Raw genomic sequence first — 25504 nt, 5'->3', positions numbered from 1 at the left:
AGCCTGGTGAAGAATGCTACAAATTACAACACCATCTCTCAAGGCAAGTTGATCTAGCATATCTTCTCCCAAAAAATCCTGAGAAGGTGCTGAAAATTCAGTAAGGAATCCCTAGCTGCATCACATGGATTACAATTCCCAGGATTCCTTGGGGAGGTGGTCATCACAGTTAAATACTTAAACTGATTTAAGTCAGTGGAGCCAGTACAGATTTAGTCTCTGTTCTGTGATGTTCTTTAGCATCCAAACTCTGACCTTATCTATGTCTCCACTTAGCTGAATAACTAGCAAAGCAATGGGAGTCACCCCCAATTTGTCCCATAAGGCATAGCGTGTCACTACCTGTTCAACGGCGTCCCCCAGACGCATGACGCGAGCCGACTGCCCACTAGTCTGAGCTTTGGAGGAATATAGGAGGATGTGGAGGTCTGCTACGTTCTGGAACTTGGGATGATGCTTCTCACTGGGATCCACAAAGTGCTCAATTTCTGCCATCGTGAATTCTCTTTAAAAAGTACAGATACTGGAATTAGCAACTATTCCACTTGCCTCTAGAATGTCTCTCCCAGAGGGAAAGAAGCCACGAACTTTGCACGGCACAGTCCCAGGTATACAAGCCAAGCCACTTCAATGCTCTCATCACCACAGCCTCCTGAATGCAGATTGGACCCTGGGAGATGGATGGGCCAAATTCACATACTCAAGCTGCTAGCACCGGCCACCACAAATTGCTTCCTCCCATCAACACCTCTACTTTCAAATCACCCAAACTGCAAATAAGGGAGGCCACTAGAAATCTGTTCAAAAGTTAAGATGATAACCAGGTGCATAAAAACAGAGGGTTCTCTTTTCAAAATTCAATTTAATTTTCTTCAAGTTTCTTTTTAAAGATTATAAACACAAAAAAATAAACCTACAGGTGTTCAAGCACATTAATCCCCTCATCCCCTTTCCCTTCCAGTTTCTGTATTCTATAAGTCCGGGAAGCCTACAGAACTACATAGAGCTGTTTGACAGTTTTAAAGAAAAATTAATATACTATTTCTGTGGACCACCTAATTTTAAGTGGCCCAATTTGGCTTCTAAGCACAGGATCATGAAGTTCAGCATTAGAGGGAATGATGATACCGATGTAAAACTTGGTTCAAATCAATTATTTAAAGTCATTCTCCTTGTTTGTGATTCAAATTTTCTTGATTTAGTCACCCTCCCTGTGGAATAATTCATCTTTACAATCTTTCCCCATATGCAAATAGATACTGTCACCACCTCCATTTCATATTCTCCACTATATATATACTCAACTAAAAACACCTTCTTGAAACATCAAAGAAAAAAAGAGGAAGGCATGAAAAGAAGTGATATCCTGGAGGGGCTTTCTCCCTAGTTATGCAATTCTCCTACCTCTGGGGATGCAGTTAACTGGAAGCAAAGTAAATGTTGAGTTACATATATTTACATAAACTGAGTACATGTCACATTTAAAGCAGTTGCCAATTACCCCAAGACTATATAATAGGGACTCTTGCAAATTAAGATGACCCTTCTCCCCAGAGACTGAGGGGTGTGCGCACGTGTAGATCATGAGGAAGGCATAGGTGAATGCAGAGAGTATTTTAGGAAGGCTTCCTAGAAGACCATGATAATTCTTCTGGCTTTTCATTCCCTTGGATGCAACAAGATGAAGGCTCCCTTTTGCAAACTGTCAGAAGAGATAGTACCTGACTCTGATGAGGCCTGAGCGAGGAGAGATCTCATTTCTGAAGGAATTCCCAATCTGAGCAGCAGCAAAAGGCAGTTTGCCTTGGTTAAATTCCAAAAGCCGTTTAAAGTTCAGGAAGATGCCCTGCGCAGTTTCTGGCCTCAGATAACTTTAAAAACAAAACAAAACACATACACACAATAATAAAAGAATTGCCAGGAAGCAGAAAAACTACTCGGCAGCGGGCAGACAAGGGGTCATTGCTGAATCTCTGCAGCAATTCATCAAGCAAACTGGATGGCAATATCACAGCTAGGCTACCTAGCTAAGCAGCCAGCATCTCCCCCCCCCGCCCCCGGTTGCTCCTGCTCCACCTGCTGGCTTTGCTTGGCTGGGGTGAGGCGCCAAGATCCTGGCAGGCTCTTTCCATACCCTCCAAACTGATGACCTTGCAATTGGACAGTGTTGCCCAAATCCTTCACTTGGTTCAGTAGGAAGAAATGCACCGAAATCCTTGCGATTTCACTTCCAGCTCTACCCTGATACTAGTGGCCAGCAGTCAGAAGTATCATCACCTTTTATAAATCACTATGGCCACCATTTTCTAAGCTTTCCTTTAAGTCATGCTAGTAAGGCTGATCTATCCATAGGAATGCGAGGAATCCAGACCGGCACAAGTATCTGGAGCAGATTTTTTGCAGCTCCATAAATCAACACATACACATGAGCTGGGTTTAGCCCTTGTAGTTTGCACAGTCCTAGCACCTTGAAAACAGTTTCTAGCAGAAACAGATTCTAATTCCTTTTTCCACCACAGGTAACTTTTGCAGGGAGATCACTTTCCATGTGGAAGCTGGTCTTGTTGTTTAGTTCTAGCAACTGCCAGAACTTCTCATCCCAGAATTCCCAATCATATATGAGAAAACTTGTTACTATCTCTGAGAAATAAGGCTGCTAGGTTTATTTATTTCTGGGCTTAACAGATCCACAACAGCATACCTCTCTGATTCTCCAGCCCTGCTACTTTTTTATCACTGCTGAGATGAGCAATTCCTTCCCTTTAATAAAAAATTCCCAGCACCCCCTCTAGAAGGCAAGGAGGCTGGCTGCATAGAAGCAGACCATGTGGGAAGACATTCAGTTGCAGCATGAGCCAAAGAGAGAGCACCAAATACAGAAAATGAGAGAGAGGGAGAGAGACTCAACCTTACTACTTCATATACCCACCCTGGCATGTTTCCTCCTGGCCCAATAGAGGTCTTGAACATCAGGTTGAACGACACCGGAGGGGACAGATCATTTCCTGTAATGGGGGACTTCACGTTGTAATTGACAAACAAATCTGCAAGCTCTTCCTGGCCATAGTTGTCCAGCTAAGAGCAAACATGAAAGACAGCACCATTAACAAAGAAAGTTACTGCAGGGATGAATTCTGTTCAGTCCACCTCTTCTTTAATAGGACAAAAGCGCCAAAGGAGGACACTGCAAGATCCTACAAGTGCAGGAACCATTTGATGGTTATCCAAGCATTTTACTGAGGAAAGCAACAAGGGATTTTCTAATATGACATCCCATGAGACTTCCTGGTAACAGAATAAGGCAGCTCTGGAACAGGAGTAGATAACTATTAGTAGGAGGAGGAATAATAAAGTGTTCTTGTATTAGCCATAGGCCATAACAAAACAGCACCCAAAGATTCATACTAAAACTTCTTAGTCACTTAAAATCCAAACACTCGACTCTTCCTGATCCCCATGACAATCTACAGCGTTTTGATCCAATTCACTCTTTCTGATTTTCATCAGAATGATTCCGATGTCATTAATAAGCTAGGAGGGTCTTCTAGCATTATGAATGATGTCTGGACTTTGCTAAGCCTATGGTGGAAAGCAAATTCCCTAAGCATGGGCAAGCCCCTCACACTGCAGAAGACTGATGCACAAAAAGCAAAACTGATGTGGTGTTCTTGGCTCATTTTATTTAAATAGAGACCACAGGTAAAGCGGCAGCTTCTTAATTATGTGAACTCCAGGCCATGCAAGAATTCTATAGGTTAAAACTATAGTACTATGAATTGTGTCCAGAAGGAAACCAAGGCAGACAGCACTGCCCAGGTCTACCGTTCTGCAATTGGAACAGATTTGCTGAACAAAGGGATTCTTTCCAACCCACTCCCTGTCATCTAAAGCAAACAAGTACTCCATTACAGTGATTCCAATAGGACTAATCAGCTCATTTTGGATATATACTACATGAACCTGAAGGGCTAATTAAACCTTATTTCATCTCTGGAAATGTTAGGCAAGATCTAAAAAGTTTGTGCCAAACCCCATACTGACCTGTGTTAGCACATTCTCCATTTCAGTCTTTTTCTCAGCTGTACATTTCTTGTCCGACATCAACTTCTGTAAATGTGCTGCAAGAGACACAATGAAAGAAGCTTTCAAGGCCAATCATCAACCCCACCAAGAGAGGAAGCCCACATCCCAGGATTCTTCAATAAGGAGACCAGTCATGGCAGACAAGCTTCCCTGGAAGACGCTTTGCCCATAGCCACTGACCATCTCCCACCATGCACATCCACAAGGGAGAGTTGGGTATGCTTTGGCTCATACGCTCAAATTAAGTGGGGCAACAGTGAAGCCCAATAGGTCTGATCAGTGCATGCTAAAATATCCTCAAGAATCCTCAGCCAAACTTAGGAGCTCCTCAGCAAGAGTGTCAATGTGGCAAGTTGATATAAAGGGAGTTTGGGAAACCAATTAACTAGCAGACAGGAGTTGACGGTGCTTCTCTCCTCACACACTGAACAAGAGACGATCCTCAGAATATGTACTGTATTTCACCTAAATCAAAAATGACTCTGAATTTAAGACCACCCCCTTAAAAAGTAGGAGGCTAAATACAAGTTATACCTGCATTTACTCAAAAGAAACAGGACTGAATTTAAGATGACCTCTCAATTTCTAATATCAAAAAACTTGAAAAAACCCTAGTCTTAGATTCAGGTAAATACAGTAAATTGGCACAGTTTAGTTAGATTGAATGAAGGTACACAGATTTATAGTAGAGCTCAGGTTTACAAAATCTTTAAGAAATCAACTAAGTCTCTGCTAAGACAGGATGCTATTTATTGCATATGCTTAATTGCATATGTCTAAATATTAATGCCATTTTAGTTCTTCCTTCTAAATACCATTATTTTAGGATGTACTGAGAGGATCAAAATGGAAAAAAATGCCTTTTCATCAATGGACTGGAAGGCTGAAGCTGCTTAAGAAGGAAGGAGCTGTCCAGGACAATCCCCAACCTGGGGTTCAAAACCCACAGGCTACCTTTGCTTTGATCAAAAGAAGCAAATCAAACAGCTTTTATAAGCAGCATACAGCTATCTGCTGTGGATGAACTGCAGGGATTATGGGGAACAGTGTTCCCTCTAGCAGGGATTCCCAGATGTTGACTACAACTCCCAAAATCTCCAAGCAAAAGCCACTGTAGCTGGGGATTCAGGGAGTTGTAGTCAACAACATCTGGGAATCCCTGTTAGAGGGAACACTGACAGGGAAGCAGTGTCAGATGCACTTGATCAGTATAATGAAGGGGAGAGAGCAGTTTCAGATACCTAGGTCCCTAAGCAAGCTTAACACTCAACTGTGATTAACTTTCCCTAGCCATGATTAAGATGCGGACCCATGGTTTGAACTGGGATCACAAACAATGGTTAAATGCTGCATATGCACTGAGCAATTCAAAGTTAAGGCAGTTTCCCTATCTCTCTGCAAGAAAGGTAACAAGCATGTTTCATTGGTGTCTCCCTGCAAATGCCCGTCAGAGGCATGAACCTTTTTTCATACCCTGCCTGTAGAGCCAGTGGGAGGAGTAACTCACATCAATTGGTCCTTCTGCACTGAAGAACGCCCCTTTGCCTCCAGCTCCTGAAGATGGAATCGCAGAACGTTTTAACTTGTTCTAGATTCCCATCAAGCACAGCAGGAGAGGCAATTTTTAAAGGCAGCCAAAGCCTAAAACAAGGCAAGCCTTTCCTGTGCCCTAGAACAGTTGGTCTTGGAACCAACCAGAGAGAAGGCAACCTTGGACCTAATCCTGAGTGGCACTCAGGACCTGGTGCATGATGTCAGTAACATCAACCTAGGAATCTGTACTGGGACCAGTGCTTTTTAATTTATTCATAAATGATCTAGAAGGAGGGGTGGCCAAATTTGCAGATGATACCAAATTCTTTCGGGTAGTGAAATCCAAAATGGATTGTGAGGAGCTCCAAAAGGATCTCTCCAAATTGGATGAATGGGCAACAAAATGGCAAATGCGGTTCAATGTTGGCAAGTGTAAAGTGATGCACATTGGGACAAAAAACCGCAACTTCACATATACGCTGATGGGATCTGAGTGGTCGGTGACTGACCAGGAGAGGAATCTTGGGGTCATGGTGGACAGCTGATTGAAAGTGTCGACCCAATGTGCGGCAGCTGTGAAAAAGGCGAATTCCATGCTAGGGATCATTAGGAAGGGGATTGAAAATAAAACGGCTAATATTATCATGCCCTTATACAAAATTATGGTGCAGCCACACCTTGAGGACTGCATACAATTCTGGTCACCACATCTAAAAAGGGACATTGTAGAACTGGAAAAGGTGCAGAAGCGGGAAACCAAGATGATCAGGGGCCTAGAGCATCTTTCTTATGAGGCAAGGCTACAATACCTGGGGCTATTTAGTTTAGAAAAAAGACGACTGTGGGAGACATGATAGAGGTCTATAAAATCATGGATGGGGTGGAGAAAGTGGATAGAGAGAAATTCTTCTCCCTCTCCCATAACACTAGAACCAGGGGTCATCCCATGAAATTAATTGCCAGGAAATCTAGGACCAACAAACGGAAGTACTTTTCCAAACAACGCATAATCAATTTGTGGAATTCTCAGCCACAAGATATGGTGACAGCCAACAAGGCTGGGTGGCTTTAAGAGGGGTCTGGATAACTTCATGGAGGAGAGGTCTATCTACAGCTACTAGTTGGAGGGCTAAAAGTCACCTCCAGCCTGAAAGGCACAATGCCTCTGAGTACCAGTTGCAGGGGAGTAACAGAAGGAGAGAGGGCATGCCCTCAACAACTGCCTGTAGGCTTCCAGCAGCATCTGGTGGGCCACTGTGTGAAACAGGATGCTGGACTAGATTGGCCTTGGGCCTGATCCAGCAAGGCTGTTCTTATGTTCTTAAGCACAACACACACAGTTCCTCCTCCCCAGATACTTCTAAGTAGCCCCAAGAGCTTCTGTTCTCTGTTCACAAGGGTAGTATACAGCCAGCTGGGGTGGGCAATCCCATCTGGGAGGATGAATGTTCATTGTGATTTTGGGCAAGGTCTACACCTCTAAAGATGGAAAATAGACAATAGTACTGCAGTACTTTCAGCTTTCAGTGTGTTATCATGCTGTTATTGTCCTGACCATCATACCTGCAGCAGCCAAATTTGCAATCGTGTTTTAAATGCTTTTAAAAGGTTTAAAGAAAATAACTACCTACCATAAAATTTTATCAATGTTGTCAGAGGAAATGAACATTGGCAGGAATGCCCTCCCAAGATTACTCCATGGAGAGAGTCTAACAATCTGTTCACTGTTACCCTATGTAAAAATGACTACAATTTTACCTAATCATTTGGGGGTGGGGATAAAGAAGGGGCAATAATATATAAGATGCTGTTAAGCGCAACAATGCGGTCACTAGTCTCTGGGATGTAGACGTTGCTAAAATCAGAGCATTCCTCCCGAGATGGTACTGGCACAACGTAACTCTATCAAAGAGCATTTACACTGGCCTTCAGCTCTTTTAAAGGGGAGGTACTGAAAAGTTCCTTATGGGGAAAGACTCTGCCCTTGTGAGACAGGTGCTGTGGAATCAGTAACCATGCCCTCTTATATTGCCCTTACCATCATGACAAACGTGCAAACTTTATTTCTCCCGTTACTGCCAAAATTCCTGGCAGATCCAAGGAGTTTATCTCTCTGCTTTTATCAGATCATGATCAGTTAATAACTGAAAGGGTAGCAAAACATGTTTCTGCTACTATTAGCCTTCACGTAAAGACTGCTGAATTGTGTTTACCTTGAGCCATGTTTTATGTTTTCATGTCTGGTTATGTTTCTTAAGAACGTTTTGAGAGTTACTTGGATGTTTTACTGTGAGCTTTGCTTTTATCCTTATCTATGTTTTTTATGAACTTAAGTTTACTCTGAACTATGTTTTATGTCTGTTCATGTTTCTTATTAATGTTCTGAAGGGTTTTTTTGTGGACTATTTTACCTTAAGCCATGGTTTTATCCATACCTATTTTTTACAAGTGTTTTTGTTTCCTCTGCATATATTTGGTTTATTGGCCTTATATGGAAGGCATTTTGTATTTTGCTGGTCAGTCTATATCTATCTATTAACAGCTGTAATAACATTCTTGGCAATAACATGGCTTTTGGAAGGTGGGCTTATACACTTCTAGGAGATTGCTAGATCCTCTTTTGCTGGGCCTAGATAAGCATTCCAGTCAGTCCTAGTCTGGCAACAGTGTGTCTACCTTTTAAGAGGTGATCAGCTCGAAAACACTCCCCGTTCTTCATATCCTTCACCATGAAGTCTGCAAATTTGTCTACGTGGCCAGAAGTCCTAGAACAGCAAACAGCATTATCACCCCAAAAGTTGCCAATGTAAGACATTCCCTCAGCAACTCACAGTGGAAAAATCAACATCAACACGTAGCCACTGAATCAAATCAAAACAGCTATGGGGAAATGGTTGAAATTTCCATTCTCAAAGGAGAAGTATGCCTCCCTGTGAATAGTTTTCTAAATCTGCGTTTTGGAAGTTAATATACATATTAGGAGAAATTAAACATATAAAGAAGTGAAACAAAAAGCAGGAAGCAAGAAAGAAGGGAAGACAACATTGTTTAGTGTGCAGCTTCATGTATTTATTCTCAGTTTACCAGAAGCTATAATTCTGATAAATTTACCAATTTCCCCGAATTGTGATAGCTACTGTCCGTTGTGAGAAAGACTACAAACATAAAACAGACCCTATAGTACAGCAGCTAGACAAACCTTAGTATGAGTCGTTAGAAAATATGTGAAATACAAATGGAACACTGGATTTACAACTGGCCTTTTTGACACGGTGATTTACATGATGATTTAAAAGTTACCCAGACTTACAGTCAAGCCACCCTGCTAGAACAGCATGTGCTTATACAAGGGAATCCTAAATCTTCCCTGAAATAAACCTGGCCAGGTAAATTATAGCCTTTAGAAAGTGCAGAATCACCACCTTCCCATTGCTGAGAGGCTGAAATGCCCATGTTATGTTGAGAACATGAGTCAGTGTTTTCTCTAAACACTCAATGTATGAGAAGGGCTTTGAGTATTTAAAGAAAACCCAGATTTTTCAAACTTGCTCAAACAGAGAGAGCACACTAATAGAAGTGATCAAATCCCAACTTGGGCTCCCAAATTGGCCCCAAACAATTGCAATCCTTACAGGGATTCAGTAAGACAGGCCAGCATTATTCTCTCCGTACCGTCGAGATCAAGAAATAATGGCTTGCTTAAGGCTACGGGGTGAGTTCATGGCAAGCTGGAATTTTAGCTGGGGACTTCCAGATCAGAACTCATGTTCTGAACTGCTTCTGAAACACTAGCAATAGCAATAGCAATAGCACTTACATTTATATACCACTCTATAGCCGGAGCTCTCTAAGCGGTTTACAATGATTTAGCACTAGGTTAAGTTTGGCCATGTGAGGTGAGGAAAAGGAGTCTGTATCATCCCTTGCTTTTTGGAGAGGAAGAGGTATGCTTTCTGGGCAATAAGGATGGCAGTGGGAGAGAATCAAGATAAAGACTTTGGTATTGTCTAGTTTGAGAAGTTCAGCTTTATGGTTCTTTATTAAGCTAAGCCCTAAAGGTTCTAAATTTGGCAGTGTGTAAGATTAATGTGTGTGTGTGTGTGTGTGTGTGTGTGTGTGTGTGTGTGCGTGTGCGTGTGCGAGAGAGAGAGAGAGAGAGAGAGAGAGAGAGAGAATTTGCTTTATGCATTCCAAGATAGGACAAGGTAAAAAAATATCTTAACAATCAGAATGAGGTCACCAATGCTCAATAAGTTTACTTGCTTTTGCTAACTACACACATATGCATGCATATGTACAGACACAAGACAGGATTGTGCTTACTTCAGAACAGGCTCTGGTGTGAGCATGGTGCAGTCTATCTCAAGGATCTGCTCTTCTTGGATGAAATGCTGCCTCCAGGCATGGATTATGTTGTTCTTCAAAGCACAACCAACAGGACCGAAATCATACAGGCCACTCACACCTGCAGGAAAGAGATGTTGTGAAAACACATACCGCATATTTACAGCCCCCTTGATTAGAACTCCTTTGAGTTAAATGAGAACTCCAGTATCATTTGATTAGAACTCCATAGACACTGGTATGTGTTCCTCTGAGTTTCTTTCACTTCTTCCAATCACTTCCCAGATTCTGGATGAGGAGGAACAGCAGACAACACTCAAGTCCAGAAGCTAGCAGCTGTTTTCAACCCTGGGAAAGTATTTTCCAAGTTCTTACTATTAGAAAAAGAGGGACGCAAGCACACGTGCAGGGAGAAAACAGCCAGATACAAAGTGGAGGTACAGGATCCTCCCAGCATCAGGAAGCTGCTACAGTAGAGGAAGGAGTGGAGCCCATCAATTTATGGAGAAAACTAGAAACCCTAGACTATTTCATAGTTGCTGTTTCAGATTTGCAGATTAATTTCCACAAAGGAAGGAATGTATGTATTATATTATATGTGACTTGTAATTATTTTCCCCCCATCAGAAACTGTACCACATGAAGCAGTCTTCGTTTTCCTATACAATCTGTGATCACATTAACTGTACTGGCCATTATATCATTAGACCTTCCCTGTGGTTATGGCTTAAGGCTAGAACAAATAGAAGGGAACAACGATGAAATGGAAAACCATGTTCTAAGACAGGCTTGCAACAGTAATTGGATTATTAGTTGTGTACCTCCATAAATAGAAAAAGCCTGGTCATAGAAAAACCTTCGTTTCAGGGTATCTTCCATTTTAGGTCTGTCCACAATGTCATCCTTAGGTTGCAAAGCCAGTTCCTGTAAAACAAATTACGATGAGAATAAATAGGTCCTTCCTGATTTCAGTGTTCTTTTTGGATTAACCATAGGAAACTGTCTTAGTCAGACCATCTAGCTCAGCATAGTCTACACTGACTGGCAGCAGCTCTCCAAATTTTCAAGCTGGACTCTTTCCCAGCCATGCCTGCAGATGCTGCCAGGTATTCAACCTGGGACTGTCTGCATGCAAAGCAGACACGCCACCACTGAGCTACAGCCCTATTCTCATTGCCCTGCATAAAGTGCTGGATGTCTTCTGCTGGAGTTTGAAGTTCCAAACACCTGTAAAGGCAATTTTGAAACTTGGTCACAGAACACCTAGCACTCAGCTGCCTCAGGGTCATGACTCCCAAACAGACAGGACAAAGGAACAAAGGAGGGAAATACTGCAGAATAGAAATTCACAGTCATGGCTTATAAAGACAGATAGCTCAGGATGCAGCCTATAGATATTGTGTAACCAACACACCCTTCACACAGTTTTCCTTTGATATAGGTGCAGCTAGAAATATACTCCTCTCACAGTAAAGAACCCTTGGCCACATCAGCCACAAAAGACAGCAAAAAAGCTTTCCATTTCCTTTCATGTCCCCTAAATGCAGGCAGAAATCTAGTGCAAGTACTATTATTAACCAACATTTATTTAGCATTTTAAAAAGCAAGCAAGTGGTTGGGCTCTTCCACAAGAATTTATATAGCAGCCCTACAGGCAACTATTGGTTCATGTAGTTCACTAGCGTCTTCACTCCACTGACCGGATGAGACTCTCCAAGATTTCACACAAGGGTCTTTCCCAATCCTACATGGAGATGCAGTCAGGGACTGAACCTGCGACCTTCTGCATGCAACACATGACCTCTCCCTTCCCTGAAAACCGTGATGCCACCGAAATTAAAAGGTTTACGGGTTTCCTCCCCAAAAACTAGGCACTTGGTCAACCCCTAGAAGTGACAGTCTCTACTCATCAACTCAACAGAGAACACCAGGGTGGGCTGGTGGTAGAGGAATGTATTTTTCACCTTTTCTATGAGCCAGTACTGTACAGAGCCAAAAGGGAAACCAGTTATACACACACACCACTTTCCAACAATAATTCTTAAAGTGGTCCACATATAAAAATAAATAAAGATGGTTCCAACAACTGCCACTGGAGGAATGCTGTGCCGGGGCTGATTAGGGACAGTTGCTCTCCCCCCTATTAAATACAAGAAGTCACCACCTCAAAAAGATGTCTCTTTGCTCAATTAGCAGTGGCATCTGGGATTTTTCTTCCAAACTAGGTAATCAATATACAGACCAGGAATTTTTCCTTGTCCATGCATGAAACATGGTGCATTCATTGGTCAAGTCTAAACATGTGCACTAGCCCATTCTCCACATGGACTTCAGTGGTGGGGGAGGGGGAGCATAGGAGAGCTATCCAAAACCAACTTTTCAAGCTTGATATGGCTTGGGATCCAAATTCCTGATGAATCACTCTTTCCTACATGAATATACAAAGGGATGGTGGTCACCGGAGGTCCTCCTCCAGGTATGCTCATCTTCACCCTGTTTATGGAACACTCTCCTGGCCCCCACTTAGATCACTATTTGGTGTCAGGGAAAGACCTTTGTTTTTCCAGGCCTACTAAACAACCCTTGTTACACCTGCTGTGTGATCTGCTGCGTTCCCCACCCCGCCCTCCTCATTTTTATGGTTGCATTATAAAATGTTGATAACATTTTACTTCTTAAAAGAGGAAGCGGAAAGGAGAATATAAATAATGGGACTTTAAAGGGCTGCTTGACCTTATTGAAATGGGCAGAGATCAATGAAGAGGACTGGCTGGTGAGAAGACCTGGGACCTCTGGGGAGAGGCCAGGTCATGGAGAAGCGAGTCCTGTGGGAGGAAGCTTGGAGTGAGATAACTCCCTACCTTGTATATCTGAAACCCTACCAAGAGAGTCCTCACCAAGGATAAAAGACCATACCCTACAGGTTAGAGATGTGAACAAAATCGGTTTGCCTGGTTCGGTTCAAGTCCGAACCGGACCAGGCATGTTCAGTTTTGGCACCTGTGAACTTGGGGTGTAGTTCAGTTTAAATTTGAACCAGTTCAGGCCCTATTTGGGAGTACCAGACACATTAGAATTAGGGGTTTTTTTAAAATCCCCAAAGCCGCCAAGGGCTTTGGGGACCTGGGGAGGTGCTGCTACGGACGCGGGGGGGAAGGATCTCTGGCAGTTCCACCTCCCCCCACTGGCCTCCCCGCAGTCTCCTACAGGCCATTTCGGTCTGTTTCATCCCTCTGTGAGTGCGTAGCATCCGCCATAAATTCACAGAGGGCCAAAACGACCCTGAAACAGCCCGTGGGAGACCAGGGAAAGGTCAGCAGGGGGAGGGGAAACCACCAGAGACCCCCCCCAACAGCCAAAGCAGCATCCCCCAAGGCCCCCAACGGCAGTAGTCTACCTCTTTTTTAAAAAAAACAACCCCAAACTATTTTTAATGCATCTGTTATCCCCAAACTGGGCCTGAACCAGCCCTGGAGGGGCTGGCTCAACCTCGGGCCGAACTATGCCCGATTCAAGCCAGCTCGCACATTCCTACTACAGGTGGAAAGTCACAGTTACTGAGCAAGACAATTACTTTGGGACAGGAGGAAGAAAACCAAAAGTTATGAGAGAACTCACTTTTGTTTCTAGGATTCTCTTCCGAGCCTTGAGCTCAGCTACTGCCTTGTCTACATCCACTTGAGGAGCCTTCTCTTCCTTCAGCTTCCGAACAAGTTCTCCCTAGAAGAAGCATTGCATACCATTCAGATGCTGTCTATTCTGAATATATCACATAAAGTTATGGAAAACAAATTACCAAAGGACTACAACATTTCTCTGCCACTTCAAGACTCACAAAAGAGCTGTGGATTTGAATGAAAAGCAATATATGACCCACAATTATTTTTAAACCAACAGGCAAATACAGTTGCTTTTTAGTGGGGGAGGGAAGCTTTCCTGAATAAATGCAAACCATATCTTAATTGTTTCATTATATTATTCCTCTCTCACATTCTAGGAATAGCCAGAACATGGGTCAACGGAACCATGAGGTTGACCAATCTCCGAGATCAAAGTTCCACCAAAGAGAAGAGTAAGGAAACATCCCTGCAAGACTGATGGACTTTTTAATATTGTATACTGGGACAGATATAGAATATCTTAGAAGCTGGGTTCTTCTTCCAGAAACAAGGGAGATGTCCTTCCATTGCTCAAACTACAGGGCTCAGACTAGGCTCTCTGGTAAAACAATCTTGCCACTCCTACCGCAATTCCTTAAAACAATGCATAGATTGTCACAAACTGTATACATGAGGTTTTTAGCACATGCACCAAAGGGAGCACATTGTGTGATCAAGAAGTGGCACTGATCACAATTTCCCAGGTGGAATGCACAATACAAATCTCAGGTGTATTTTTTATGGGGGGGTGGGGCTGGCTACTACTGATCTCTCTCTTATTAAAAGGCTTGAACTCACCCAATTTTAAACATTATCTCTGGTTCATTTTTATCTGTTTGCTCCACAGGAAGAGCAAGAACCCCAGGTCCTGCTTAAACTCTTTAGGAAAGTGGGTGGGGAGTGGAGTCTAAGATGTGAAAGGAGTCCCTGTCTGGACAAGATTAAAGAGGAGAAAAACCAAGATCACAAACCTATCAGTGAAAAGAGAGGAGATCTGCCAGTGCTTTCTGCTGCAGACATCCTACTAAGCAGCTCCATTCTAAACATAAAAGTTTTACTCCGAGTCATTGCAGCAGCAGGCAAACGTGGCAGAGGGGAGGGAACAGGAGAGTTTTGTGCCTGGGTTTTTTTTGAATTTTTTTTTTCCAGTATAGGGAATGAAGGAAGAGGGAAGGGGTTGTCAAGAGAAAAAACACAAGGGAGGCAATCCTAGAAAACGGGCTGCTGTCAACTGCAAAAGGAAAGCATTACCATGCTGCCACTAAGTACAAAAGGGGGGAAAGCACACCACAAAATGCCAGCAGCAAGCAGCACATGCAAGAAAGAGAAAGAGAGAGCAGTCCTCGGCATATGGGGAGAGGGGCAATTTTTTAAAAAGCCGACAGGACACAATTCAATTGAAGGAACTTGCCCAGCCCACAGAAAGTGAAACAGAGCACCACTGATGTGGCAGATTTCACTGCAGCTTTGTCCCTTATGACAGGGCAGGGATCCACCCCTCTCGCAGCAGCTTATTGCATCAGGCACTGCTGCAGGAGGAAAACATTAACCCGCCCAGCCTGACTGATCTCTCTCGGTCAAGATCTCCTCAGAGACACAACTTAAGTTCTTAGCTCCCCTCATGACACAATGAGAGTTCATTTGTAGCAAAAGCCAGCAGCCCATACAAATCTCCACTGTATCCCCCAAATCTCTGCCTCTCCTTTGGTTATTTCACATTATACAGCACAGCTGGCACCTGTCAAACACCTTTCTTGCACCAAGCCCAACATGTAGTGTGACACAAATGGGAAAGTAAGAGCATTTCTACATAAAGACACACTGTGTGTATACATCTAAACCAGAGGTGGGCAATTTATTGTGGCTGGGAATGATGGGAGTTGTAATTCAACAACAGCTGGAGTGCCAAAGGTTGTCTTCCCCGATATAAACTATTGGGGGCTTATTTAATTTTTTAAGAACAAAAAAGAGATAACTATGCTGCTAGAGTTTTATTCACTAAGAGCTCTCTAAAGGTAAAGTGTGCCATCGAGTCGGTGTCGACTCCTGGCGACCACTGAGCCCTGTGGTTGTCTTTGGTAGATTACAGGAGGGGGTTACCATTGCCATCTCCCGCGCAGTATAAGATGATGCCTACACCCAAGTAATTTAGGATGCTGTATGATGATTCACAAGAAAATCTCAGCTGAGGCCTAATTAAGATGCTACCCATCCTGCTATGTAAGTATGTCCTCTTGACATACCCAGCTGAACAAGAATACCACGTGAAAGTAGAAGCACCATGAGGGACTTGCGCAGACAGAACCATCTAGTTAAATAACTAGTAAACAAATAGATCTCTATTTGTAGTTGGAGAGTCGCGTTCTCAACTGGCAAATGGGACACAGCCAAACAGATCCAATCCTACTGTAAGAAGGGGGAGGCGGCAAAGTCATCTGTATAACAGGAACTTCCCCCTTTGTCAAAAAAAAAGTTACATTGGAAAGAAGTGACAGGCTGTGGGCTATTAAAGAGGCATATCACTTCCATGAGCACACAGCCTGGAGAGATTCTATCCCTCATTGGTGCCCAGCTATATAGGAGCAGAAAGGACATAGCAGTTGCCGGTCAGTGAGCGGGATTAGCCGAAATCCCAGTTCTTTGCTGGGATATTTTGCCCCAGTCTCCCTCCAGGCAGCAATTAAAAGTTCCACTGGGAATAGATCATCCCAAGTGAATCAACTTCTGTAGAAGGCTAAGAGATGTGAGGAGGAGAGCCATGCTACTCCACTGTGGACTTAGTTCTGTAGAGATTGTCATTTCACACTGAAGGAGGAAAAGGAGATCCAATACACATCTCTCTATGGAGGGGGCAACCAGCCAGAAGTCGGTCTAAAAACAAGGGGAATAGGAAGATAAGACAACACATCTAAAGATATAGTTTCTGTATACATGGCTATCATATGAATATACCAATATATCTATAGACACCATATGAATGGCAGAAGAGTGATGCATGTTCTAAGCTATAATGAGGACATTTTAGACAGCCCCAGACTCACACACATCCAGATCTTATTCAAATATTATACAAGCAGCAGTACACACAGACTAAGAAATTATGGGGCTGCCCCCCACCCCAAAAGCTTCCCACAATGCAGAGATCCAGAATTCAAAGCAAAGATCACCCAGCAATCCAAAAAAAAAGTGACATCCAAAGAGACTTCTTTTCCTCCCCCCGCCGCAAATGAGCATCCTTTGATCAAAGGCTCTCACAGCAATCCTAAACACGTTAAGCCCACTGAATCCAATGGGATTTCCCATGTGTTTGGGATCACAGCCTCAAGAAGCAAGAAGGGAGAAAAGACCCACATTGACCCCAGAAAGAGGTCCAGGGTGACTCCATAGAAAGGCAGGGCAGTGTGGGCTTTCTCCATTATAGACCTCTTGCTCCCTAACAGGGGGAAGGGGGAGATCCCCCACCTCCACCCACCCCCTTGGGGCATCTTTAAGCTGCCATCCCAAACACACAGGGGAATCCCATTGATCTCAGTGGGGCTCGCTGGCAGTCAGTTCTGCTTAGGATTGATGTGGCAGCCTTGATTTCAGGACACTCAGTTTGAAAATAAAAAACGAACCTCCCTTCTCTTTGGGTCTCCGAGTAGGGGTCTTTGTTTGGCATTCTGGATCTAAGGAAATGTTTCCCCCTCCCTTAAACAGATTCTTCTTAGGGAGGAGGAAACGCAATCTGGGGCGACCCCCGCAGATTCCAGGGGGGGAACAGCAGCAGGCCCCGACCCCACCCCACCCCGAGGCTCGCCCCCCGGCATCCCCGACCCTTGCCCGGCGGCCTCACCTGCTGCCGCACCGCCTGCCTGAGCGGAGCCAGCAGCGCCTCTGCGGCGGGCCCATCCATGCTGGCACCGATGCCGGGGTTTGGCGGGGGAGCGGGGGCTGGGCGGCGGCGAGGGGCGGCGGGTCTGGCGGCCCGGGGCGTGTGAAGTGCGGCGGCGGCGGAGCTCGGAGGCAGGAGGGCCAGGAGGAGGAGGGCGCGAGGGCGGCTGCTGCTGCTGCTGCTGAGGCGGCCGAGCGAGGCAGCGCGGAGGACGCTAAGGGGCCACGGCATGGAGCAGCAGCGGCGGCTGCAGAAGGCCAGCCCCCAGCATGATGAAATCCCCGGCCGGGCGGCCTCCTCTCGGCTTGGCTCCGCCCCGCGGAAGAGGTTGGTGTGGTGACGAGCGCCTTCTTCTCCTTCGCCGCCACCGCGGCTGGGCGGGGAGCGGCCGAGCCGGCCTCCTCTCTCTCCTCCCCAGCCGCAGATTCGACAGGGCGGAGGAAGGGGAGGCGGGACGGCGGCGCTAGGCCACGCAGGCCTCGCCTTCCTCTTGGGCCGGATTAGGCCGCGGCGGTTGCCGGGCAACGGCCCTTCACTCCAGCCCGAGCGGCCGCGGAGGGGCGCTCCAGGCCCGAGCATGAAGCAGGTCGCGGGCGGAAAAGGAAGCAGAAGCAGGCCAGAGACCGGGGCCTCCTCTTGTTCTTGCGGCCGCTTAAACGCGGGGCTGCCGGAGAGCCCTGGTCGTGGTGACGTCCTGCTGCTGCGGGTTTTTATTTTCAGAGATGTAGGGGAGGACTGGGCTTGGTCCACACATGCAAGCAGTCTGGACTGTAACCACCTCGGAGTGCAGGTGCGGTGGTAGAGTCCTGGCTGGCCTGTACCACCTCAGAGTGCAGATGATGTTGTGGAGCCCTAGTTGGACTGTACCACCTCAGAGTGTGGATGAGGTGGTAGAGCCCTGGCTGGACTGTACCACTTTAGAGTGCAGGTGAGGGAAACAATTTTTGAATGCTCCCCCAGTCCTCTTCCTGGTGTGCTGGATTTCTGCTTTCAGGGAACCTTTCCCATGGAGAGCTTTAGAAATTGGCACGTCACCTGCAGTCTAAAGTGGAGCAGTGGTAACCCATCTTTTCTTTGCACCTTTCTTTGGTGCAAAGCTTTCCCCCCTGTTCCCTATTGCAGGGACCCCCAACCCTGGGTCCCCAAATGCTACTGGGTTACACAACTCCCATTGTGGCCAAAGGCCATTGTGGGTGGGGATGATGGGCGTTAGAGTCAGGGTAGCTAAATAAAAAATGGATGCTTTTAAAAAGGAATTTTTAAAAATCAGATTTTTAAAATTTAAATCAGATTTTTAAAAATTTAAATTGATTTTAAAATATAAAGAAACTAGGCCAAATATACCATCATGAATATTAATCCTAATTATATTCTATGAACATGTTAACAGCAGTATTTGAGGATGAGAGATAAACTCTGATCAGTCCCATTCTGCAGATGGTGTACATGCAACACACACAGTCAAGCCCTTGCTCACCCCACCCCACCCGCCGCCAAAGTAAAAAGACAAAGAAGGTCAATAGAGGATTTGTGGGGATGGAGAAGATCTGAACAAGGAGTAGGGAGTCTGGATATAAATGCTGGGAATGGGGAAGGGAATAGAAAGTGAAACCAAAAGTGAAGAGTGCGTATTCATGCAGTCCTGAGACAGTTTTCAGTATATCCTCCATTGTAGAAGGGAAACACCTATCATGGCAGCAGGCTGTAAAAGAGACCCCATTTGGGAATATTTTGATGATGTTTCTGTTCCTGTGAGTAAGAAAAATATGCGTGCGAAATGCAAACAGTGCAACCATGAAATGCAAAGCCTGTTGCCCAAACGAAGCAGCATTATGAGAAGTGTTTAACATTTACATGAAGCCCCTGGGAGATGTTATCCGTAGGTGTGGGCTGCAGTGCCATCAATATGCTGATGACATCCAGCTCTACCTATCTTTTAAGTCAGCAGACACCAGGGGAGGCCGTGGATGCTCTGAACAGGGGCTTGGAGGCTTTTCTGGACTGGATGGGGGCAAACAAGCTGAAACTCAATCCAGATAAGATGGAAGTGCTCTGGGTTGGTAGAACTGATCTTCTGAGTAGTGAGGTAAATCTGGTCCTGGAAGGGGTCACGCTCCCTCTGAAAGACAAAGTCCGCAGCTTGGGGGTGCTTCTGAACCCAACACTGTCCTTGGAGGCACAGGTGGCGGCGGTGTGCAGAAGTGCCTTTAACCAACTACGGCTGGTACGCCAGCTGCGACCCTACTTGGAGAAGTCGGACCTGACCTCAATCACTCATGCATTGGTAACATCCAGATTGGACTACTGCAATGCACTCTACGTGGGGCTGTCCTTGAAGACTGTTCGGAAGCTTCAGCTGGTTTAGAATGCTGCTGCAAGGATGCTTGTGGGTACAAGTTACTTCACGAGTATTACACCCATCCTGTGTCAGCTTCATTGGCTACCGGTCTGTTTCCGGGCTAGATTCAAGGTACTGGTATTGACCTTTAAAGCCCTACACGGCTTGGGGCCAGGGTACCTGTCGGATTGCATTCGCCCCTACGAATCTGCCAGGGCCCTCCACTCATCATCACAGGCCCTGTTCATGAACCTGCCACTAACAGAGATCCAGTTGGTGGGGACTAGAGACAGGGCCTTTTCAGTTGTGCCCCCTCGGCTTTGGAATGCCCTCCCTGAAGAGCTTCGCCATGCTCCCTCCCCTCAGTGTTTTTTTTTTAAAAAAAATCTTAAAACACACCTTTTTAGGGAGGCTTTTTAATGCTTCATTATTATTTTGTTATATCTGATAGGTTCTTTAGCTTTTTATAATTTTCAGTTTTAATTTGAATTTAATAATTGTGGTTAACTTTTAAAATTTTTTAATTTTAATACTTTTATTGTAACTGTCTCTATCTTATTGTTGTGAGCTGCCCCAAGCAGTAGTGCATTGGAGGGGCGGGGTATAAATCTTTTAAATAAATAAATAAATGTGGACCTATTATAATGTGTACCTACCTTCTAAAAATGAAACTTACTTGTACTTCTAAATATAAATGCATTCATGTGTTAAGGTTAATACATTAATGTATTGAGGTTATATTCGACAACAAGAATGTACATTTACAGAAAATGATGATTAAATAGAATCTTCATAGCAATTTAAATTGTGTTTTAAACCATTAAAATGGAGTTCTCCTGTGAAGTGATTTAAATCAGGATTTAAATCAATCAAACCAACCCTGTTTCTAGTCCAACCACTTCTGGGGACCCAAGTTTGGGGTCTTCTGCCCTACCAAAACTAAGCTCAAATCCACGTCAACTGAAGCACTTGCATGTGCTTTCCCTGCTTACCCCGGCTCCATTCCCCCCCCCTTCCTCTGTTGTTTCTCTTGTGTCTATATCTTGATTGTAAGCTCCTTGGGGCAGGGGCCTTTCCTCTTTGTAAAGCATTATGTACATGGATGGTGCTGTGTGAGCAATAATAATACCATCAAGTCTGACTCCTCGAAAACTCTGCCACCTCATTCCCACTTTGTTCTACTGCACTGGTGGAGGGGCAGCGAGAGGCACCTTTAAGAGTAAAAGAAGAGGTGCTTACCTTCACTCTCACCGCACCTGAATGCTGCTCTGCTCGGAGAAGCAGCAGCAGCAGCGTGCCTCCGCCACTCACCTGGCTTCCACAGAGCCGATCCCCCTCCCTCACCGGCCACTACTATGTCTACACGATGGAAATCTCTCACCTCCGACTGGAGGCTTCTTTTTGTCCTGTGTGTGGGCAGTGGCAATGCATAGGACCCTGTATAGGATGCATACTTGTTTGGGAATGAGCCCCATCCACTGGACTTGTGGGTCTAAGGAAACATGCATAGGATCAAGCTGTTAGGGCCATTTGTACACTATGCAGCAACAAACCTTGGTTTGCTTATCTTGGTTAATAGGGAGCTGCAGCAAATCTAGTCTGCCTGTGCTTTATCTATATCTGCCTTGATCTTCAAAACCCTGGTGGCCTTCCCTTCCCTTATCTCTGCAGTCTCCACGCTTATATCCCCGTGACCTCTGCATGTCCAGCTTCACTACCCTCAGCCACATGAAGGTCTCCTGCACCCTCAGGTGATGCCATCATTTCTCCTTTGCTGCTCCTTATGCCAGAATACCTCTGTGGTGCCTTCTTCAAATCCATCAAATTCTTTCTCAAACCTCACATTTTCCAGGAGGCCTTTTGCAAAACCCCATAGTCCCTATGCCCTACAAGAGGGATCCCCAACTTTGGGTCCCCAGGTGTTGGACTACAACTCCCATCATCCCCAGCCACAATGGCCCTTCTGTTGCGGCTGGGGATGATGGGAATTGTAGTCCAACAATATCTGGGAACCCAAGATTGGGAACCCCTGACCTTTACCAAATCATTCCCATTGTGAATCATTGATAGCGGAGCAGAGGGAGTGGCAGTGAGAAGAAATTGCTTGCAGTGGGTCATGTGGCAAACTACTGCCCACACAATTTGGTGCCAGGGCCCAACATTTGCATTTCTCAAAGGGCGGCGTCCTTAAAATCATTTACTAGGTGATGCATTGTCCAATTCTGTTTATTACCACACAAGTTAATAAACCTGCTTGTTTTCCTCTACTGGATGACAGCATGTTTCACCCAGTCCCACGTACCCAGTTTATAAGCCTGATTTGCAGTTGGTTGTTATTCATGCGGGTGGGTTGTTTTATAGTACACACCATGACACACTAATATGCTTTGAAAGGGCCCCTCATGCCCCCCAATAACTTTAAGGATACATTTAGGATGAACCTAGGATTCCAAAAGGTAAAACGAATGACTATTTCAGGCCTAGCACGTAATCTGGAAAGGAGGCAATTTGCAATTGTAAAGTAACCCTTGCATCAAACCTTACCGGTGGAAACAAAATGCCCCAGGCTAAAGAGGCAGAGCAAATTCTAGGGATTTATAGGACAAGTGAATCAGGACAGTTACAGAAGAAGAGACCTACTGGATCAGGCCAAAGGCCCATCAAATTCAGCATCCTGTTTCCTTCAGTCACCACCCAGATACCTCCAGGAAGCCCACAAGCAGCATTTACTACTACTACCACCAATATTTATTTACCAATATTTATCAAAATAGTTTACATAGAAAAAATAATAAATACAAATGCTTCATTAGGTAGGCACCAGCCACAGTCACCAGAGCGATGCCATGCTAGGGCTGGATGGGGGAAATTGCTCTTCCCCTGCCACATATAAGGCAATCGGCACTTTTAAAAGTGCCTCTTTGCTCATTTAGCAGGGAGCTGAAGGCAATAGCCTTTGATATCTGAATGCAATAGTCATCCCAGGCTATTGCATCTGTAGGGGGAAAGTGTGGACTGAACATGGAAGCTCCAGATAGACGTCATGGCTATTTCCATTTCCACCCTCTCCTTCTCCATGAATGTAAATAATCCCCCTTTAAAGGCATCTGAGTTAGTATCCATTATCACATCTTGTGGAACCAAATTCCATAAATGAATTGTTCATTGTGTGAAGAAGAACCTTTGTTTTGTTCTGAATCTATGCCAATCATTTTCATTGAGTGACTCAAAGTTATGATATTAGGCAGGATGAACACCCCACCACCGTCTCCATAACTTTGAAACGTTTGTCATGTCCCTTCTTAGGGTCCAAAGCACCAGTAATTCCCTTTGCGCAAAACTGGTACAGTAGATCAGAGAACAAGGCACTGCAGCCTACTTATTAGAGTTTCTGATTTGAGATCCCTGAACAGATTAATAAACATGAAAGCAATAGTAGCAGCTTGAGAAACATTCAGTTCAGAAGATCTTGTTTGTGTGGCTTTTGCCAAGCAACAGTGACCCGATCTGGGATATACAAACACTGGGAATGCATTAAGCTGAGCAGTACAAAATTGGGGGCAAGCATCATTTAAAAGGTAAAGTGTAGGGATGTGCACAAATCAATTTTTTAAATTTGATTTGTGCCCCAAACAAATCACCCCTGATTTGTATTGTGTCCAAATCTACCCCCCAAATCTCCCCAGATTCGATTTGTATTTGCTTTGATTCTATTTGGATTTGGACTGATTTGGACAACAAGGTCCTAGGGGCACCTAATTTGGGTGATGGGTAGATCCCCATGGGTGCCACCTACCACCCAAATTTCAAGGCAGTGGGACATTTGGTTGACTTTTAATGATTTTTTTAAGTTTTCACTGATTTTGAACATTTCCTCCATAGGAAACAATGGGAACTCAAAGTTGCCATATCCTAACCCTAACATGGATCCCCAGCTTTAATTAAATGTGCAGTCATTATTATTCAAGAGTATGGATTCGTTGGTCTATAATAACTTTTCCTCATAATCCCTATGGGGATTCATTGCACACCTTCATTTCTTCTGTTCATTTGGACTGTCACTGGACAGTGCCAACTGTCAACTGCCATGTGCCAACTACAACCCCGCCCGCCCCACCGGCAAGGCAGTGGGGTACTCATTTTAATTTTTAGGAATATTGAAATGTTTAGATTCTTTGGTGTCTAATAACTTTTCCTCATAATGAATCCCTATGAGGATTCATTATACACCTTCATTTCTTCTGTTCATTTTGACTATCATTGGACAGTGCCAACTGTCAACTTCCATGTGTCAACTACACAAACACACAAACACACACACACAAACACACACAAACACTGGGGTACTCAGTTTATTTTTAAGGTATTTTTGAAGTGTTTAGTTTCTTTGGTGTCTTCATTACACACCTTCATTTCTTCTGTTCATTTTGACCCCACTGCTTTGCAGGTAGGGGTGGGGAATTAGTTGCATCCCATGTTCCAACTACCCCACAAGCCACTGGGTACAGTTTATATTTTAGGAATTTTTGAGGTGTTTAGACTCTTTGGTGTGTAATGAATCCTCATAGGGATTCATTATGAAGAAAGGTTATTAGACACCAAAGAGCCTAAACACTTGGAAAAAATCCTAGAACATGAACTGAGTAGTACCCCACTGCCTTGTGGGTGGGAGTGGGGTGTAGTAGGCACATGGCAGTTGACAGTTGGCACTGTCGAAAAGACAGTCAAAATGAATAGAAGAAATGAAGGTATGTAATGAATCCTCATAGGGATTCATTGAGGGAAAGTTATTATACAAACACTTGAAAAATAATCCAAAAGAATCCAAACACTTGAAAAATAGTGACCACACATTTTGCTCCATAACTCCACCTCTACAAGGGCTAGAGCTTAGCTTTTTTTTAAAAAAAATGAAAGCTGGGAATCTGGGGGAATTAATAGGAGGGATCCGAATCTTGAATTGATCCGAATTGAATCAGACGTAATTCAATTTGGACCCGAATCTAGCCAATGGACCACAGGAGTGATTTGTTTTGTCTCCAAATCATCTAAATCAGCTAGATTTGGGTACAAATTGATTTGTACCCAAATCAGTTTGCACATCCCCAGTAAAGTGTGCTGTCAAGTCGGTGTCGACTCCTGGCGACCACAGAGCCCTGTGGTTGTCTTTGGTAGAATACAGGAGGGGTTGACCATTGCCTCCTCCTGCTCAGTATGTTTTCAGCATCTTCCTACATTGCATCATATAGGAGTTGTAAAATGTGAGGTGCCAAACTGAGGTGGAATCAGCATGCAAGGTACAAAATCCAGGAGGACAGCATGTGGCCATTGTGGAAATCTGCATGCAAACTCTAACATAACTAGAGTCTGTGCAGGTGAGTTTCTCTGTGACTGAGATGAGAGTTCCTCACACCTTAGTCACCCAGGTTATGCTTTTGGCTCTTGCATGAAAAGCAAGAAGGAGATGGGACGCATTGCAACAAAGCACTGTGGTCTCCATCTGCTCATCCTAACTCCGAACATAAGGCCACCTGACACATGCCGATGCGGAGCCGTTCAGGAGAGAGGGGTGGCATTACAGAAAACGCATCTACGTGATGCAAATGACACTGGCACAGCCTCGTTCGCATCCCTGGTTGTTAATGCTTGTCATATGGTGGTGCAAACTCCAGC

The 25504-nt window shown here is 44.6% G+C and overlaps 1 protein-coding gene across 1 annotated transcript in view; it reads right to left on the bottom strand.

The window, feature by feature from the left end:
• Positions 1 to 18012, bottom strand: part of GARS1 (glycyl-tRNA synthetase 1) — a 33643-nt gene extending 15631 nt beyond the window's left edge. Inside the window, exons 1-9 of the mRNA XM_053263821.1 lie at positions 17455 to 18012; positions 13579 to 13680; positions 10782 to 10884; positions 9940 to 10081; positions 8293 to 8381; positions 4042 to 4118; positions 2930 to 3075; positions 1722 to 1871; positions 343 to 505 (exon numbers count right to left, since the gene is read on the bottom strand). Of these exons, the coding sequence (XP_053119796.1) occupies positions 343 to 505; positions 1722 to 1871; positions 2930 to 3075; positions 4042 to 4118; positions 8293 to 8381; positions 9940 to 10081; positions 10782 to 10884; positions 13579 to 13680; positions 17455 to 17724 (1242 nt within the window). The 5' untranslated portion in view covers positions 17725 to 18012. The remainder of the gene's footprint in view (positions 1 to 342; positions 506 to 1721; positions 1872 to 2929; positions 3076 to 4041; positions 4119 to 8292; positions 8382 to 9939; positions 10082 to 10781; positions 10885 to 13578; positions 13681 to 17454) is intronic.
• Positions 18013 to 25504: the final 7492 nt, after the last annotated feature.

The sequence above is a fragment of the Hemicordylus capensis genome, chromosome 6 (assembly GCF_027244095.1).
Source record: "Hemicordylus capensis ecotype Gifberg chromosome 6, rHemCap1.1.pri, whole genome shotgun sequence".
Classification (NCBI taxonomy): Eukaryota; Metazoa; Chordata; class Lepidosauria; order Squamata; family Cordylidae; genus Hemicordylus; species Hemicordylus capensis.
This window is presented reverse-complemented; position numbering and strand designations above follow the sequence as displayed.